The 16,184-nt window shown below is 41.1% G+C and overlaps 1 protein-coding gene across 1 annotated transcript in view; it reads left to right on the top strand.

The window, feature by feature from the left end:
* Window positions 1-16,184, top strand: part of STX8 (syntaxin 8) — a 242,520-nt gene that overhangs the window by 138,733 nt on the left and 87,603 nt on the right. Inside the window, exon 7 of the mRNA XM_036269329.1 lies at window positions 11,886-11,987. Coding sequence (XP_036125222.1) covers window positions 11,886-11,987 — 102 coding nt within the window. The remainder of the gene's footprint in view (window positions 1-11,885; window positions 11,988-16,184) is intronic.

Genomic DNA, 16,184 nt, shown 5'->3' with positions numbered 1-16,184 from the left:
TGTCCTACAGAACCACAATATCATTAGCATCCCCAAGAAACTTAACTTTAACATAGTAATATTGTTTATATGGAGTCCATATTTAAATTTCTCCAATTGCTCCAGTAATGTTCTTTTCTTAAATGTTTTTTCTTTATTGATTTTAGAGAGAGAGGAAAGGAGAGATAGAGAGAGAGAGAGAGAGAGAGAGAGAGAGAAACATTGATGAGCGAGAACATCGCCTGGCTGGCTCCTGCATGTCCCCCACTGGGGATCAGGCCCACAACCTGGGCATATGCCCTGACTGGGAATCGAACTGGTTACCTCCTGGTACATGGATCGACACTCAACCAGTGAGCTACACTGGCTGGGCCCAGTAATGTTCTTTAATACCTTTTTTTTGAGTGGTCACTTCACTATTCAGGCAAAGATTAAAGATTACATTTATTTGTCATGTCTCTTTAATGTCCTTTAATTTAGGACATCCCCCCCTCCCCCGCCACACACACACCTTTTTTTGGCCATGGATGTTTTTAAAGAGTCTGTGCTAATTGTCTTGTAGGATTTCCCACAATCTGGATTTAGTTAACCATTTTTAGTAAAAGACCACATAAGTATAGTTATATACGTTTCATTGCATTACCTAAGGAGATCTAAAATGACAGTTTGTCCCATTATTATTGCTGGTAGTAAGTTCACTCACGTGGGTAAGGTAATATCTGCCATATGTCATTGTAAAGGTACCCTTCCTCTCTGTAACTAAGAAGGAACCCATGCGGGGTACTCGGAGACAATGAATGAACATGCTGCTTCCCTGCAACCCTTCACCCACTGGTTTTATCATGAATAATCAATCCCTTACCATTGAATAATCCTTCCCTGAATCAGTTATTAATTGCAAAATGGTGTGAGTCTTTTACTTCTTGTGGGTGATGAAACTATACAAAAGGCATGGAAATGATTCTGTAAACGTCAGAATGGCAGTGGCTTTGGGGGAAGAGGGAGGAGGTAGTGCTGAGGTGGGGACACGGGGTTAGGGAGGGAGCAGAAGGGGATTGAGGTTCTTGCGGCCACCTTTTTCTTGGCTTGGGTGATAATGAAATGAGGATTCACTTTGTGATGGTTCATTGAACTGCACATATGTTTTGGTACATGTACTTTTTTGTTTGTGAATTATATTCCACATTTAATAGATTCATTACCATGTTTTATTTTACATCTTATATCCCTGCTTAATCAATCTCAATTTCTCCTTTACCACTCATTTCTCCATCATCTGAAAATACTTTACTTTTCCCCCCCAGGATTGGTACCTGAGTGGTATACACAATACTTTGGGGGGGATGTTATAATGATATTTGTCTCTGAAATATTTTTCTAAGATATATGTATCTCACTGTATATAATATATAATATAAAATATTTTATCTTCTAAGATATATACATATATACTGGTTTCTGTATATGTAACCTTAAATGTATCTGTATACGCATATCTGCACACAACAGTTCAACGTGGCACACTGATTGTTTGCATTCTTCTCTAGCTCTGGGTGCCTCTGCATGCTTCCTGCAAATGGAAGCTAGTCCAGCAGATGACACCCTGAGGCAGTGAATCTTGGTGCAGCACCAGGCAAAGCTCTCAGCCATTTAGCCCTCCTAAATGGAAGGTTTTGCATGTGTTAGTAACTGCACGTGGTCTTTCTGACACTTATTTTGTGTTCTGACAGTTTGGAGCTATAATGGCAGACGGATGTGTCCGAGTGATATTGCTTTATCTGTCATGAAGAAATGTAGGAAGATGACCTTGTTGGATTTTAAAACCTGTTTTGTGGCAGCTCCAGGTGCTTTGCATACACCAGGGTTAAAGATGGGCAGCAGTTATGGATCTGGGGCAGTCCTCTTGGGGGTGAAGGGCATCACGGACTTCACTGAACAGGAGAGAGTAAACCAAACGATGACTGAGGGGTAGCTAGTTGAGGCTCTGGACTGGCGTCAGGAGCCCCAAGCAGATATGAGTGGTGCTTTTGTATGATGGGCCAAGAACTCGGCCGTCACGCACTTGCGCATGTCTGTTTCAGTTCGTGCTCCTGTTTCCGTGACCTTGTTCCCTACGTTCACCAGCTACGTGGTGTTCCGATTCCTTTCACGGTCACACCTTCCTCTTACCCATGAGCATCCACTGATTTTGAATCCTGAGGTTACAGCCTTTGTCCCTCATGCCCTTTTTATTCCATTGTCTTTTAATATTTAGTGTTTCACATGAACAGTCTGATGCCAGTTTAATTCATCTTTATTTATTTATTTATTTATTTATTTTTTATTTTTGCACAGATAGAGTTGGAGGGAGAGAGAGGAAGAGAGAGAGAGAGAAAAACATCGACATGAAAGGGACACATCGAGTGGCTGCCACCCGCACGACCAACCAGGGCCGGGGACAAACTGCAACCGAAGTACGTGCCCTTAGCGGGAACCGAACCCGGGTCTCTCCGGACCACAGGCCGATGCTCTAACCGCTGAGCCAAACCGGCCAGGGCTAATTCATTTTCTTAATTTCAAAAGCTGGGAAGCTCCTTTCCATGCCTACCATTTGAATGCTTCAGCATTTTTTTTTTTTTTTCTGAAATTTAGAAATTCCATGAGATATTTCTAGACCTTTTTCATGAATGTTCAGAATTCAGTGAGTTTTGTTTTTTTATATTAAAACTCAAAATTTTTTTTCAGCTCAAAGAAAATTAATTATTTATTTGCTTATTGTTTCTCCTTCAGTTTTCCTAGATCTTTATCCCTCTTATTTTTTTCCTCCCATATTTTGTCCTCTCTAACCTTTTTCTGTGACTTCTGGGAGACAATTCAAGCTTGTTTTCTACGTCTCTCATTGAGGTTACAACCCGTTTCACTGCCTTTGCGGTGGTTTTAATTTGACAGTTGTTTCTGTCTGGATGCAGTGTTCTAGTCATCTAGTCATCACTATGGCTCTCTGTCCTGCTTGCACTGACTTAGTGTCCTCTTGGATCTTGTTTTCCAAAAAAGAAACCAATTTCTCAAGGGTTCTCATATCTGGAAGGACTTGCATTTTCTGGGGCAGCAGGGACACGGGGTGGGGAGAGGACGTTCCCTCCAAGACTTCCAGGTGCTCCCTCTTTTGAGTTCTTTATTGACACCAGTGGGCTGTTTGCTCATCTTCACACAGAGCTCAGAGTCTGTCTGTTGTTAGAAGTTGGGGAGGGTGCTGTCTTAGTGTAGGTCTACACGTTTCTAGGCCCAGATGAAAAAATAATGAGAAGCCTTGGTTGGTAGTAAAGAGGAAGAAAGAAAGGAGCCTTTCTGCCTAGCCTGGCCCACCTGTTCCTGCCCAGATGCTCCAGCAGGTGTGGCCAAGGGGATTTCTCCTCGGCCACCATAGCCTGAGCGCTCCCCAGAGGCTCTGCTTGGGGAGCTGGAGTTTCCTGCCAGCTGCCCTGCCGCTGGGTGACAGAGGTGAGCTAGTGCTTCTCCTTGCTGACTCACAGATGTCTTTCTGTTCTTGGTTCTGTGATATATTTGTTGCTTTTTCTTAGTATTAGGTGTTATTAGAGGTCATCTCTCCTCCTGCCCCCTTTTAGGGTCCCATTATAGGAAATAGAGGGAGTTATACTAATACCCTTGAGAAAAGCTCTTTAGTCACTATTTTTTAAATATTTTTCTTCTAATGTTATTAGCAATGTGAGTGAAAGGCATAATAACATAATGACCTTACAACTGCCAGCGTCCATTACGAGTACAAAAGGGCACCGTAATTATCTGAAAACTTACAGCACACTTTCTGCCTTTACATGGAATTTATGGAGACAGTAATTGGGAGTAGAAAAAAATATATGAAATATAATTGGAGTCAGATATTTTGATACCATTATAATATGTGTTACTACTTTAGATCCTGTTAATTTTGCATCATATTTTACATTGTTCGTTTTTTCCATTCATTGTTGGAATGGCACTTGGTGTCTCAAATTAACACATGATGGAAATACAGGCTCCTTCTGGAAACCAAATGCAAATACTTACCAGGAAGCCAAATTTCAGTTTTCCTTTGGAGCTGTACTGTCAGCAATCTGAAAGAGCCAGCTGGTTGTTTCTTAACCTGAACTCCGAAACCTGTTTAATTTGCTCCCAACAGACTCTGGTTAGGGGAATTCCCACCTTAGAAGCCAGTGCGGCAGGGTGGGAATTCCCCCAGCCTCCCTGCCCTGGGAAACCTCCTTCTGAGGTCACAGTACCTGACAGTGGAGTAATTCTATCAAACCAACCAGCAGTGGCAGTATAAACCTTTACTAACCGATTTGGCAAAGTGTTTCAAGTACACGCAGCCATCATAACCACACTTTGTTAACTTCAGGAAGTGATACAAAAGAAGGAAAATGATAATAGAGGAAAGAATTCATTGACTCATTATGTAGAAATGGAGAAGCATTCTGAGTATTTCACACTGGGTTATTTTTAATGAATGTTTATTCAATGAATGAATATTTTGTAACCATTAGAAATTATAACTGAAGGAGGTGTAGCAACATGAAAGAGTACAAATGATATCATGTTAATGGGGGACAAAAGGCTTATATGTTGCAATTATATAAAAATATATGTTTATGGCAAATCTTGGAAGGGAGCACATAGAAGTGATTAATGGGGCATTTGGATGATGTTTTACTTTTCCCCCTCTCATTTATAAACTTCAATTAAATAACTGCTATAACTTAAAAATAGTTTTTTGTGTTTTCTTTTTTTAAGAAAAAAAACAAAACAAACTAGTAATCAGAAGAGGTTTATTAAGCAAAATGAAAAGCTTTACAGTGGGTTTAATATTAAGATATTAACTTTGGTGTTTACTACTGGTTTTTGCTGAGCTAATCTGCCTCAACATTTTTATTTACCTCTAAGTTATGAATATTTACAAATGTAAAAAGAAATCTATCTAGAAACCCAATTAATATACAACAGCTGGTATATGTAGTGTCAGACAAGGAATATTGTGTGCTTGACTTTCTCACAGTGACAGAGGCTTATTAAGCCTGAGTTATATCACATATTGCGGCATTCAAAGCATGTCATGAAATTCTGACCGTAATTGGTTGCATGAGAACAATGTACCAGGCAACCATAGGAAGCATAAGTGTTACTGTGGAATATCCTGATAGGACATGAAGACTGAATCATAAAACTGTCCACTTGTATATATGCTACTACAATAAACTCAGCCATGTTCTTTGCTGACTAGACAAAACTGAAACGATGTGTCCAAGTCCTTGCATACATTTCAGGATGAAGACTGCCCAAAGCATCAAGGTGTCACAACATCTAAAAATCTCTCCCTTTGAGGATCTGCTAAAGTTTGGAGCTAAGTATCTTTAGCCTAGAAGACATAGATGAGAACTGCCTTGAGGAGTAACACTGGGATAGTGTTGTTCTAGTAATAACTAGGCAGATTATCAGCTCCATACGCAGAGTTACAATAACTAGTCACCCTCTAACTCAGCCATGGAACTGGTTTTCTCAGGAGTTTCCCTGTTACCTGTCACTGGGAGTGTTCCGAAAAAGATTAACCATCCCCCTGCCAGGCTAGCTGAAGAGGCTGGGAGCAGCAAGCCGATCCCATGAGTCCTTGCAACTCTAAAATTTTGTTAGAATCATTTGCTTTGTCTTTCCAGCATCCGTGCATGTAGACCTGTCTGCCTGCCTTCTTTCCTTCCTGGAAAATCTTAGGAATATCATATTGTAAACTTTTAATTTTTGTCAGATTTACATGTTTTAATTGAGGTATAGTTTGCATACAACAAAATGCACAGAACTTTAGAGTTCAGTTCTGTGTGTTTTGACAACTGTATACATTTGTGTGACCATTTAGAACATTTCCATCATCTGGAAAATTCCCTCATGTCCCTTTCTAGTCAATCCCTCCACCCCCGACGCCACCACTTTATGATTTCTATCCAATAGGTTAGGTTTATTATACTTCATATCAATGGAATCGCCAAGTACATATTGATTTCATTTTCTTACTTTAGTCAACAGAATGCTTTTGAGATTTATACAGTTGTGTTTTTAAGTAGCTCTTTGTTTTTATTGCTGACTAGTATTCCATTGTACAAATAAACCCCAATTTGCTTCTTCATTCTCCTACTGGTGGATATTGGGGTTGTTTCTAGTTTGGGGTTTTAATGAATAAGACTGCTGTGTATGTTTTTGTACAGGTCTTTTGGGATAATGTGTTTTTATTTTTGTTTGGTAAATAGGAGTGAAATTTCTGGGTCATAGGGTAGATGTATGGTTAACTTTATTAAACTGACAATCACTTCTACAATTAACTTTATGCCAAATCTTCCCCAATAATTAGTATTGTAAGTCTTCCATTTTAGCATTCCATGGGTGTGGAGCAGTACATGCTGCGGTTTAAATTTGCGTTTCCCTGGTTGCTAATGAGGTTGAGCTCCTCTTCTGTGCCTCTTGGCCATCTGTGTATCTCCTTTTACAAGACTATTCGGGTCTTCTGCCTATTTTAAAATTAGGTTTGTTTGTTATTTTTATTGTTAGTATATAGGTGTTCTTTATATATTGTAGATGCAAATACTTAGATATATGGCCTAAAAATATTTAGCAGTCTGTGGTTTGTTCATTAATTTTCTTAATGGTATCTTTGGATGAGCAGAAAAAACATTTTTTATGAAGTCCAATTGACCAGTTTCTTGTCTTTTGTGGATAGTCTTTTTATTTTTGCCCACCCCAGTTCATATATGTTTTCTGTTTTTTCTTCCAGAAGATTACAGTTCTAGGTTTTACAGTTAGATCTGTGAACCATCTCAAGTTCATTTTTTGTATGTGGTGGAAGGAAAGGGTCAAGATTATTTTTATTTCCCCATACAGATACATAGTTTTCTCAAAACCACTTGTTGAAAAGACCTTTCTTTCCCTATTTGACTGATGTTATTGACAACTGTGTTGGGAATTGATGGTGCGCGTGCATAGGATTCTATCTCTGAATTCTGTTTTGTTCCATTGGTCTATTTGTCTATACTTATTCCAGTACCACAGTATCTTGATTATTATATATTTATAATAAATCTTGAATTTTTTGTCAAGATGATGTTGGCAATTTGAAATCACTTGCATTCCATGCACATTTTAGGATTGGCTTGCCAATTTCTTTTTGTTTTGTTTCTTTTTTTGTATCCTCACCTGAGGCTATTTTTCCATTGATTTTTACATAGAATGGGAAGGAGAGAGAATTGGAGAGAGAGAGAGAAGTATCAATGTGAGACAGACACATCGATTGGGTGCCTCCTACATGACCCAGACTGGGGCTGGGGATGGAACCTGCAACCCAGGCAGGTGCCCGTGACTGGGAATCGACCCTAAGACCCTTAGGCTGATGCTTTAACCACTGAGCCAACCAGACTGGACGCCAATTTTATTTTTAAAGCCTGCTAGGATTTTGATTGGAATTGCACTGAATGTATAGTTGAGGAGAATGGACAGATCACTTTAAAATATTGAGTCTTGCCCGGCTGGTGTGACTCAGTGGTTGAGTATCAACCCATGTACCAAGAGGTTGCCAGTTCAATTCCAGGTCAGGGCACATGCTCAGGTTGTGGGCCGGATCCCCAGTGAGGGGCGTGCAGGAGGCGGCCAATCTATGTTGTTCTCTCTTGTTGATATTTCTATCTCTCTCTCCTGCTCACTTCCTCTCTCTCTAGAATCAATAAAGAAAAAGTAAAAAATAAATAAGTAAAATAAAATATTGAGTCTTTCAATCCATTAATGTGGCTTATTTATTTAGGTCTTTGATTTCTCCCATAATGTTTTATAGTTTTCAGCATAGAGGTCTGACACATTTTTTGTTAGATTTATTTCTACTATTTGATGTAGCTTTTGATGCTATTTTAAATGATATATATATATTTTTACTTTCATTTTTCAATTGCTTGTGTACAGAAATACATTGCTCTTTATAATTGAGTTTGTGTCTGTGTTCTTGTTAAATTCACTTATTCTAATAGTTTTAAAATCGATTCCATAGAGTATTCCATGTACACAATCAATGTCAGATATCTATATTTACATCTCCCTTTTAAATCTTTTTGTCTTCTTCTTCTCATTAGATAGTGTAGGACTTCTAATGCAGTGCTCTGCAGAGGTGGTCAGAGCAGATCTCTGCCTCATTCCTGATCTTGGAGAGAGTGTTCAGTGTTGACCGTTAAGTGTGATGTGAGCGCTAAGTTTTTACAGCGGTCCTTCGTTGGGGTGAAGAAGCTCCCTTCCTTTCCTGTCTTGTCGAGAATTTGTATCACGAATGAACACTGCGTTTTGTTTAATAATCCTTCTAATGCATTTATTGAAATGGTCATGTGATGATCTCCTTTTGCCTGATCATTGATTTTTACACCTTTCTTCTTTTCTAATATATGGATTTAAAGCAGTAAACTTTCCTCTAAGCACTGCTTTAGTTGCGTTCCGCAAACTTTTATTTTAGGTTGACATTATAATTCAGTTCAAAATATTGTCCCTGCTCTCTTGTGGTTTGATTTGTATCCTATGGGTTATTTAGAGGTGGTTTTCTTAATATTCAATTACAGGGGACTTTTTTTTCTTCCTTTTTTTGGATATGTTCTTATTGATTTTTTGAGAGAGAGAGAGAGAAACATCAATGTGAGAGGGAAACATGGATCTGCTACCTCCTACATGCCCCTTCCTGGGGATCGAGCCCTCAACCCAGGCATGTGCCCTAACCAGGAATCGAACCCAGACCTCTCAGTCCACTGAGCCACACCAGCTGGGCAGGGGATTTTTTTTCTTTTTTGCCACGTGTTCTTTCATCATGATGAAAAACTTCCTTTTTATCTCTGGTCATACTGCTAGGCCTGAAGTTTATCTGGTCTGACAGTAATAAAGCATGCCAGTTTGTCCTGCCAACACTTTCTGTGCCTCGTGTTTAAAGGGAGTGTCTTGTGAGGGCGTATAGTTGTGTCTTTTTTTTTTTTTAAGTCTCACCTGACATTCTTTGTTTTTTAATTGAGCCGTTTGTCCATTTATATTTAACTGACATAGTTGGGTGTGAGTCTGCCTCTGGGTGTTTGGGTTCTCTTTGTCCCGTTCCTCTGTACTTTTCTTCTGCCTTCTTCTGAGGGAATTGTGTATTTTTAGTATTTATTTTTATGCCCTCTGTTGATTTTTTTTTTAAGCAATAGCTGTCAGTGGTGGTGGTGATAGTGGTAGTGGGTACGTGTTGGGGTTTTCTTTAAGAAAAAATGCTTAGAGCCTTGTAATTCAATATAACAGTCACTAGCCACATATGGCTATTTACATTTCAATGAAGGGAAATATGAAAAAATATGTCCCTGACTATAGCGTGGAGAATGGAGTGAACGGATTCAGGAGTAGAAACAGGAAGGTAAGTTAGGACATTGTGTCAGAAACACCGGACATTTTTTGTGTGAGATATTAGTAATAAGGCCTAAGAGAAATACAGCTTGAGAGATACTGAGGAGGGAGAGTCAACTAGAGTTGATTGAAAACTAGAAAGCCCAATGAAAGAGACGGGGGAGGGAGCAGGTCAAGTAAGCCCTAAGATTTCTATCTCCAGCCACCAATGAATGGTGGCGCCGTTATTTGAGGGAAGCGACATTTGGGGGGAACTCGAAGAGTTTAGTTTTACAGACTTTGAGAGTCAGAAGTTTGTAGGAATTTCAAGGTAGAGATAAGTAGTTGGCAGTTGGCTCTATGGGTCAAGAATTTTGGAGAGCTATACAGAGCAGAAAATTTTCATGTTTTTAATGTAAATATCGATGAACTAAAAGGTCCATAAAATCACCATGGTAGTATCATAGAGTAAAAGTAAGCAGAACTCGCCAACATTGCAGAGGAAGAGGAGAGCCTAACAGAGCTTGCAGAGAAGTGGAGGGAAAAGTGGGAGAGAGTGTGTCATTGAAGACATGGGAATAGTCATGAGTGAACAGTGAAAGGTTTTCTAGACAGGTGCCACATAAGTAATATCCACAAACTTGGCTTAGGTCCACTTTTTAAAGACGCAGCACAGTGCTTTGAAATTATTCAGTGCTTTTCTCTTTGAGACGCCATTCATTCATTGCCTTTATCTTTTTGTATTTATTTATCTCACTGTGTACCAGGTACTCTCCTGGGGTGGTAGGTGTCAAGATACATAGAAGTTAGTTTCTGTCATAGTCTTGCTGTGAAAGAAAGACATGCAAATGAATGATCCGAACACAGAAATGCAAGGGTCCATAAGTGGAAAGAAGTTGCTGGAGGCGCTGTGTGAGGCAGGAAGGAAGGTACCCTCTCGTGAGCAGTCAAAAATGTGTTAAGAAAAGCGGTGATGTGTATTGGACAACATTTCTCTAAAGCAATCAGTAAAAAATGAGGGAGGAGCCCTGGCCAGTTTGGCTCAGTGGTTAGAGCGTCGGCCTGTGGTTCGGAGAGACCCGGGTTCGGTTCCCGCTAGGGGCACGTACCTCGGTTGCAGTTTGTCCCCAGCCCTGGATGGGTCGTGTGGGTGGCAGCCACTTGATGTCGCTTTCACGTCGATGTTTCTCTCTCTCTCTCTCCCTCTCCCTCTATCTGAACAAAATATCGAAAAATGTCCTCGGGTGAGGATAAAAAAAAAAGAGGGAGGAAAAGAGAATCAAAATTTAAAAAATAATATTTTCATTATAAAAATCTCAAACAATAAAGAAAATATAAGGAAGGTCACCCAGGATCCCACCACCTAGAAATAATCCTTACTGACGTTAGGTTAACATCTAGGTTTGTATATGTAAAAGGATAGATCGAAATATTTTTACATAGTTAGGATTATACTATATATGCTGTCTTAAATGTTAAGTACTTAATTTCACTTTTAGAAGATAAGTGTTAAAAAAAAAAAAAAGACAAACCACATGCAGGATTCTTTACAAGAAAGTAATTACTAAAAATATCCATCTAAAGCTAGTAAAAAATTTTATGTAACATTGAAGCTTTGGTGATTTTATAAAGCTTTAAGTTTTGCCTTGGCCAAAACTTTGACTCAGCGGTTAGAGCATCGGCCTGCGGTCCAGAGAGATTCAGGTTCAGTTCCCACTAAGGGCACGTACTTCGGTTGCAGTTTGTCCCCGGCCCCAGTTGGGGTCATGCGGGAGGCGACCACTCGATGGTCCCTTTCACCTCGATGTTTCTCTCTCTCTCCTTCTCACTTTACCTGGACAAAAATGGAAAAATGTCCTCGGGTGAGGATAACAAACAAAACAAAAACCCTTTAAGTTTCTATGTTTTAATTTTCAGCAGCTTAATACAGCTCTGCTGTGAGGGATGAAGAAATGTCACCGTCATCTCCCCCCCACCCCCCCACCCCGTGCTTCCTGGTTTTCAGTCCTAATTACATTTTCACCTTTCTGTAACCTAATCTGTGTATCTGTTTCTTCTCTGCTCAGTATTTAATAGCTTCCATTCTCACCATCCTCTCCATGCCATGGTCTCTGGCTTCTCCATTCTTGGTGACTAGAGTCCATCATCACGTAGTTTTCTTAAGAAGGACACCGGTTGTCCCTGAGGTGTCCTGTACTGTCTGACTGTTACCTTTGTAACTCGAATGACAACTCCTTGGGTCATGCTTTCTTTCCTCTGAACTTTTGACACTTCTCCTCTGTCTCTTGAAATTGTGTTAAACCAGCTTTTTGTGTTTTTTCCTCTTTACCACTACTATTACCCCCGCTTTTTAGACTAGAATGGCAGTTTTCAAAGAGCACACATGAGCTCTCTGCCTCTTAGCTCCGTGCACTTGGGAGAATCACTCCTGGGAAGGACCACCCCAGCTCTGATGCTTTGATGTGCGCCAGGGAACTTTGCAGTATTAACCATGCGTCTGTTTTCCTTTCTAGAGATAATTGATGACCTTGCCAACCTGGTGGAGAACACAGACGAGAAACTCCGCACTGAAACCCGGCGTGTGACTCTGGTGGACAGAAAGTCAACATCTTGTGGTGAGAGAGGGCTGCGGTTCGGGCCGGTGCTCCCCGCGCTGCGGTTCGCCCTGCCTTGACTTTCCCACGTCCGGCTAATGGCTGCAGGGGGTTGGCTGCGCTTCTGACACAGGCGGTCCCATCTGACAGGCGCTGAGATTGCCAACAGATAGCCTAGATCTTGTCAAACTGAAATGGATTGTGGTGAGTTCAGGGGCAGTATGATGCGTTAATTTTTTAATTTAAAATAAGAAACCTTTCTGTATACTTACAGAGAACCTTAGTGTGGGAAACTGGATGACACTATGCAGATTGGCAGTGGTAGATCTCCGGGGTTACAAAGGCAGTCTCACCTACCGTTGTGCCTTGTTTTAATTTAAGCACAGCTTAATTGGTGAAGATACAATTCCAGAGCAGTTAAGAGCCCAGCTTCTGAAGTTCAAATGAGTTCAAATCCTGTAATTGGTGATGTTATCTTTGACAATCATTTTACTTCTTAGTACCTTGTAAGTAAAATGGGGATTCACATGCCAAGATAAGAATCGCTTGGAGTGATTTAAAATGCTTATCCCCAGGCCCTCCCCTGGAGGCTCTGATTGAGTGGGGTAGGTTGGAGTTCAAGCGCGTTCACTGTGGAACAAGGACGCCCAGCAGTCCTGAGGCAGGTACTTGCTGTTCTACGAAGTCCTGGTGCAGTTTTGTGTGGTTTAAATGACACGTTCCTCTGCCCAGAGGTGGGTGCTGAAGTGGTGGGGACAGGAGGAGTAATCACAGTGGCGGTTATTCGGTGCTTCATCCCACAAAGGTGCAACAAGTTTATCAAGCCGATACTTTCATGGTAAATAGAAATACAATACGATAAAAACCTAGCGATCGGAGCACGTGCCTTACCTAACTTGTAATTCTTTCAGTGTGAAAAATAGAATAGGTCCCTGTGATATATGTAGTTTTAGAACAGAGACCTCTGTGCAAGGGTCACCTGTGACGTATACCTGGAGGAGCATCGCCTTCCTTGCCTGTGTTTGCTGGTTGAACAGAAGTCTAGAGCCACAGGGTGAGAGAGGACCAGGCCTCTGGGGACTCCAGAACCTCAGAGGAAGTAAAAACTCTAAGGGGCCTGCCTGCTTCCCTTTATCACCTGTTCTGCTCCCCACCCCAGCTCTGACCCATCAGACACCAGCCCACTCGGCGCGTCTGTTCCTTCTTCCTGCCAGAAGCCAAGCTTTCGCCTCCCCAACCTGCTCACGTAACTGCTGTCCACAGGGTCTTTGTTCTCTGCACTTGACCCTGAAACGAGACAGCGAGATGTGGGCTCACTCCCACATCCCTCTCGTTATCTGTGATTTCTGTGTCAGCATAATCTTGCTGAGCCTTAGTTTCCTCAGCTGTAAAAAATGTGGACGACCTGGTTATCAAAGTGTCTAATGCTGCCCATCTTCCCTGAATTTCCACATTTATGTGGGGAGGCCCGAGAGCACAGTGGTCAGCAGGCTCTGGAGCTGGAACTCACTCCCCAGCTCTGGGACCTGCGGAGAGCCCGAGCTCCCCTTTGCATGAGAGGGTTGTTGTAGGAATAAATTGATATAGATAAAGATACAGTCATAGATGATACTGATAGAGATGCTGCAGATGCAGGTACACAGATCCATAGCACTGAGAGCAGGCTTTGGCATGTGGTAAGCAATAGGCACGTATTAGCTGTTCTTATATGTCTGAAGGGGGAAGACTCTTCCCAACGCAGTGACAACTTGCCTGAGGTCTTTTTTACGTGATAAGCAATCATATTGCTATTACTTGGGGATGAACGTGTTCATAGACGTGTCGGTAAGTTTTGTGTTTGCCATGTAGTGGCCTCAACATATGCCATTCACGGAGTCACAGTGAAGAATGTTACTTCTGTTGTGAGTTTTATACTTGATGGTATTTGGGTTTTATACCCAGAAAGTTTCATAAAACTTTCTGAGCTGAACTTTGTTTCATTTCTTTTAAGAGAAGATGTTTAGAGACTCTCCAAATTACTGAAATGTATGTTTGTAAAACTTGGTATCTTAAAATATGTTAACTGCGAATTCATCTCATGCTTCGTTTGTATTTAGGTATATGTTATGTAGTAGTTATGTAATAGGTAGAGATTCTATCAACATTTATCATCTATAACAGAACTATATGTAGTGACAGAAAAGCACTGTGCAGCAGTGTTAGGTCTGAAAGAAGAAATTTCTTTATCCTTTCAATGGAAATGCTTTAAAGAGATGTGTTTCTCTTACCCCTTCAATTGTTTCTCTAATATTTACTTAGCAGTTCCATTAATTTTGTAGATCAACACCCGAATAACTATCCTTATACCACTCCTGATGCCTGATACCGCCGAAGGAAAATGTATTGTGTGTATATTTGTTGGGGAAAATGGTGATTATGTGTGTTTGTTGACAAGCAGTGCTAGTTTTCCCACATCGATGAAGGTTCGGAATGAGGCCTTCGAAGCCCTAGGGAGGTCAGACTTGTCTTTACGACACAAGCAATTAACTTCTAACTCTCTCATTGGTCAGTGTGAAGCCTTTGAACACAAGGCATATTGTGGAATTTGCTGAGTAGGTCTAGCAGCCCTCGGCAAAATTAGCCAGACCTTTCATTTAAAAAATGTGTTTTATTGTGGTAAAATACACATACCATAACATGTACCATTGTGATATTTTTTAGTGTTCACCATTGGCATGGTTGTGCCACCATCACCACCCTCATCTCCAGTACTTTCATCCTTCCAGACTGAAGCTCTGTCCCCGTTAACCCTAACCCTCCCCTCCCCCAGCCCGTCAGCTACCATCTCTGCTCAGGGACCCTCTTATGGGTGGAATCACACAGTCGTCATTCTTTCGTAGCTGCCTTATTTCACCTAGCAGAGTGTCTTCAGTATCCCTCTGCATTGTAGCGTGTGTCAGAATCTCCTTCCCTGTTTTTAAGCTGAGATAAGGTTCCATTGGACAAATATGCTATATTTTTTCCACCCATTTCTCTGTCAGTGGACTCTTGGCCTGTGTGAATAATGCACTATGAACACGAGTGTGCTGGGATTGGTACACGTCCCTGGTTCGCCGCGCACATGCCCAGAAGTGGAGTTGCTGTATCAAATGGTGTTTCCTTTTTTTGAGGAACAACCATACTAACCTGACCTGTTGTTTTGCTTCCAGTCTCTAAACTTAGATACTTTCTAGTAGTTTATTTTTCTTTTTTTTTTTTGTCTGATAGAGCCCTTTTGCAGGCAGGAGCCAGGGGCTTCCCCAGCCTGAGAGCGGAGGAAGCAGAGCGAAAGTTAAGGCCTTGGGCCCACTTCAGATGGAATGTGATAGGAGATCCTCCTCCTCCTCCTCCCCCCTTCCTCTTCCTCCTCATTATCATTATTATTATTAAACTGGGTCTCCAAAGAACTACACTCTTAGGATAAAAGTGAACCGGGAGTAAACTTGCCTTTGGAATTGTGGAGAAGGCCTTAGCACTGAACACAATTGGAGAGAGAAGAAAGAGAAAGGAAAAAACTACGTTTCCTAACAGGTGTGGTCACAAAAAGGCCCTTGTGTCGTTTGCACCCTGGGTATCCATACTCAGGATGGGCCAGGAAACCTTATACCTTGAATTTGGTTTTAGGTGGACTCACCTGTTCTAGCTCCAGGTACCTGGAGAAAGACTTATTTATACTAGATCGCTAGGATTCAACCCAAAATAAAATCTCCAACGCAATGCCCAGCACACAGTCAAAGATAACCGAGGATACATGGAAACAGAACAGCACAAGCCAGGACCTGCAACAGACCACGGAAACCAATCAGCACAGACTTGCAGCGTTAGAATGATCAGACATGGGTTATAAAATCAATTGTGCTTATTATATTTAAAGAAAGAAATGACAAGCTTGAAAGTATCTTCAGAGAATAGGAGACTATAAAGAGTAAAGAAAATTTGAAAAGGAACCAAGTAGAACTTCTAGAAATTAAAAAATGTAACTGAACTTCAAAACTCAATGGATATATTGGATACCACCAGAAGAGCACACCAACCAGAGAGGCGGATCAGAAAAGAATAAGCCATACCCCCTTTCTATAAGTGTTGGCATTTACAAGAGGATATCCAAAGGCCATGGAAGTTAAATTATGATCTTAATAAGAAAGGCGTTTGCAGGGGCAGGAGCTTGGTCTAGGAGACTCAAGACAAAGCAGAGAGTTA

This window comes from Molossus molossus, unplaced genomic scaffold (assembly GCF_014108415.1).
Source record: "Molossus molossus isolate mMolMol1 unplaced genomic scaffold, mMolMol1.p scaffold_m16_p_19, whole genome shotgun sequence".
NCBI classification, from domain to species: Eukaryota; Metazoa; Chordata; class Mammalia; order Chiroptera; family Molossidae; genus Molossus; species Molossus molossus.
Note: the sequence above shows the minus strand (reverse complement) of the source record. Positions and strands in the feature narration are given on the sequence as shown.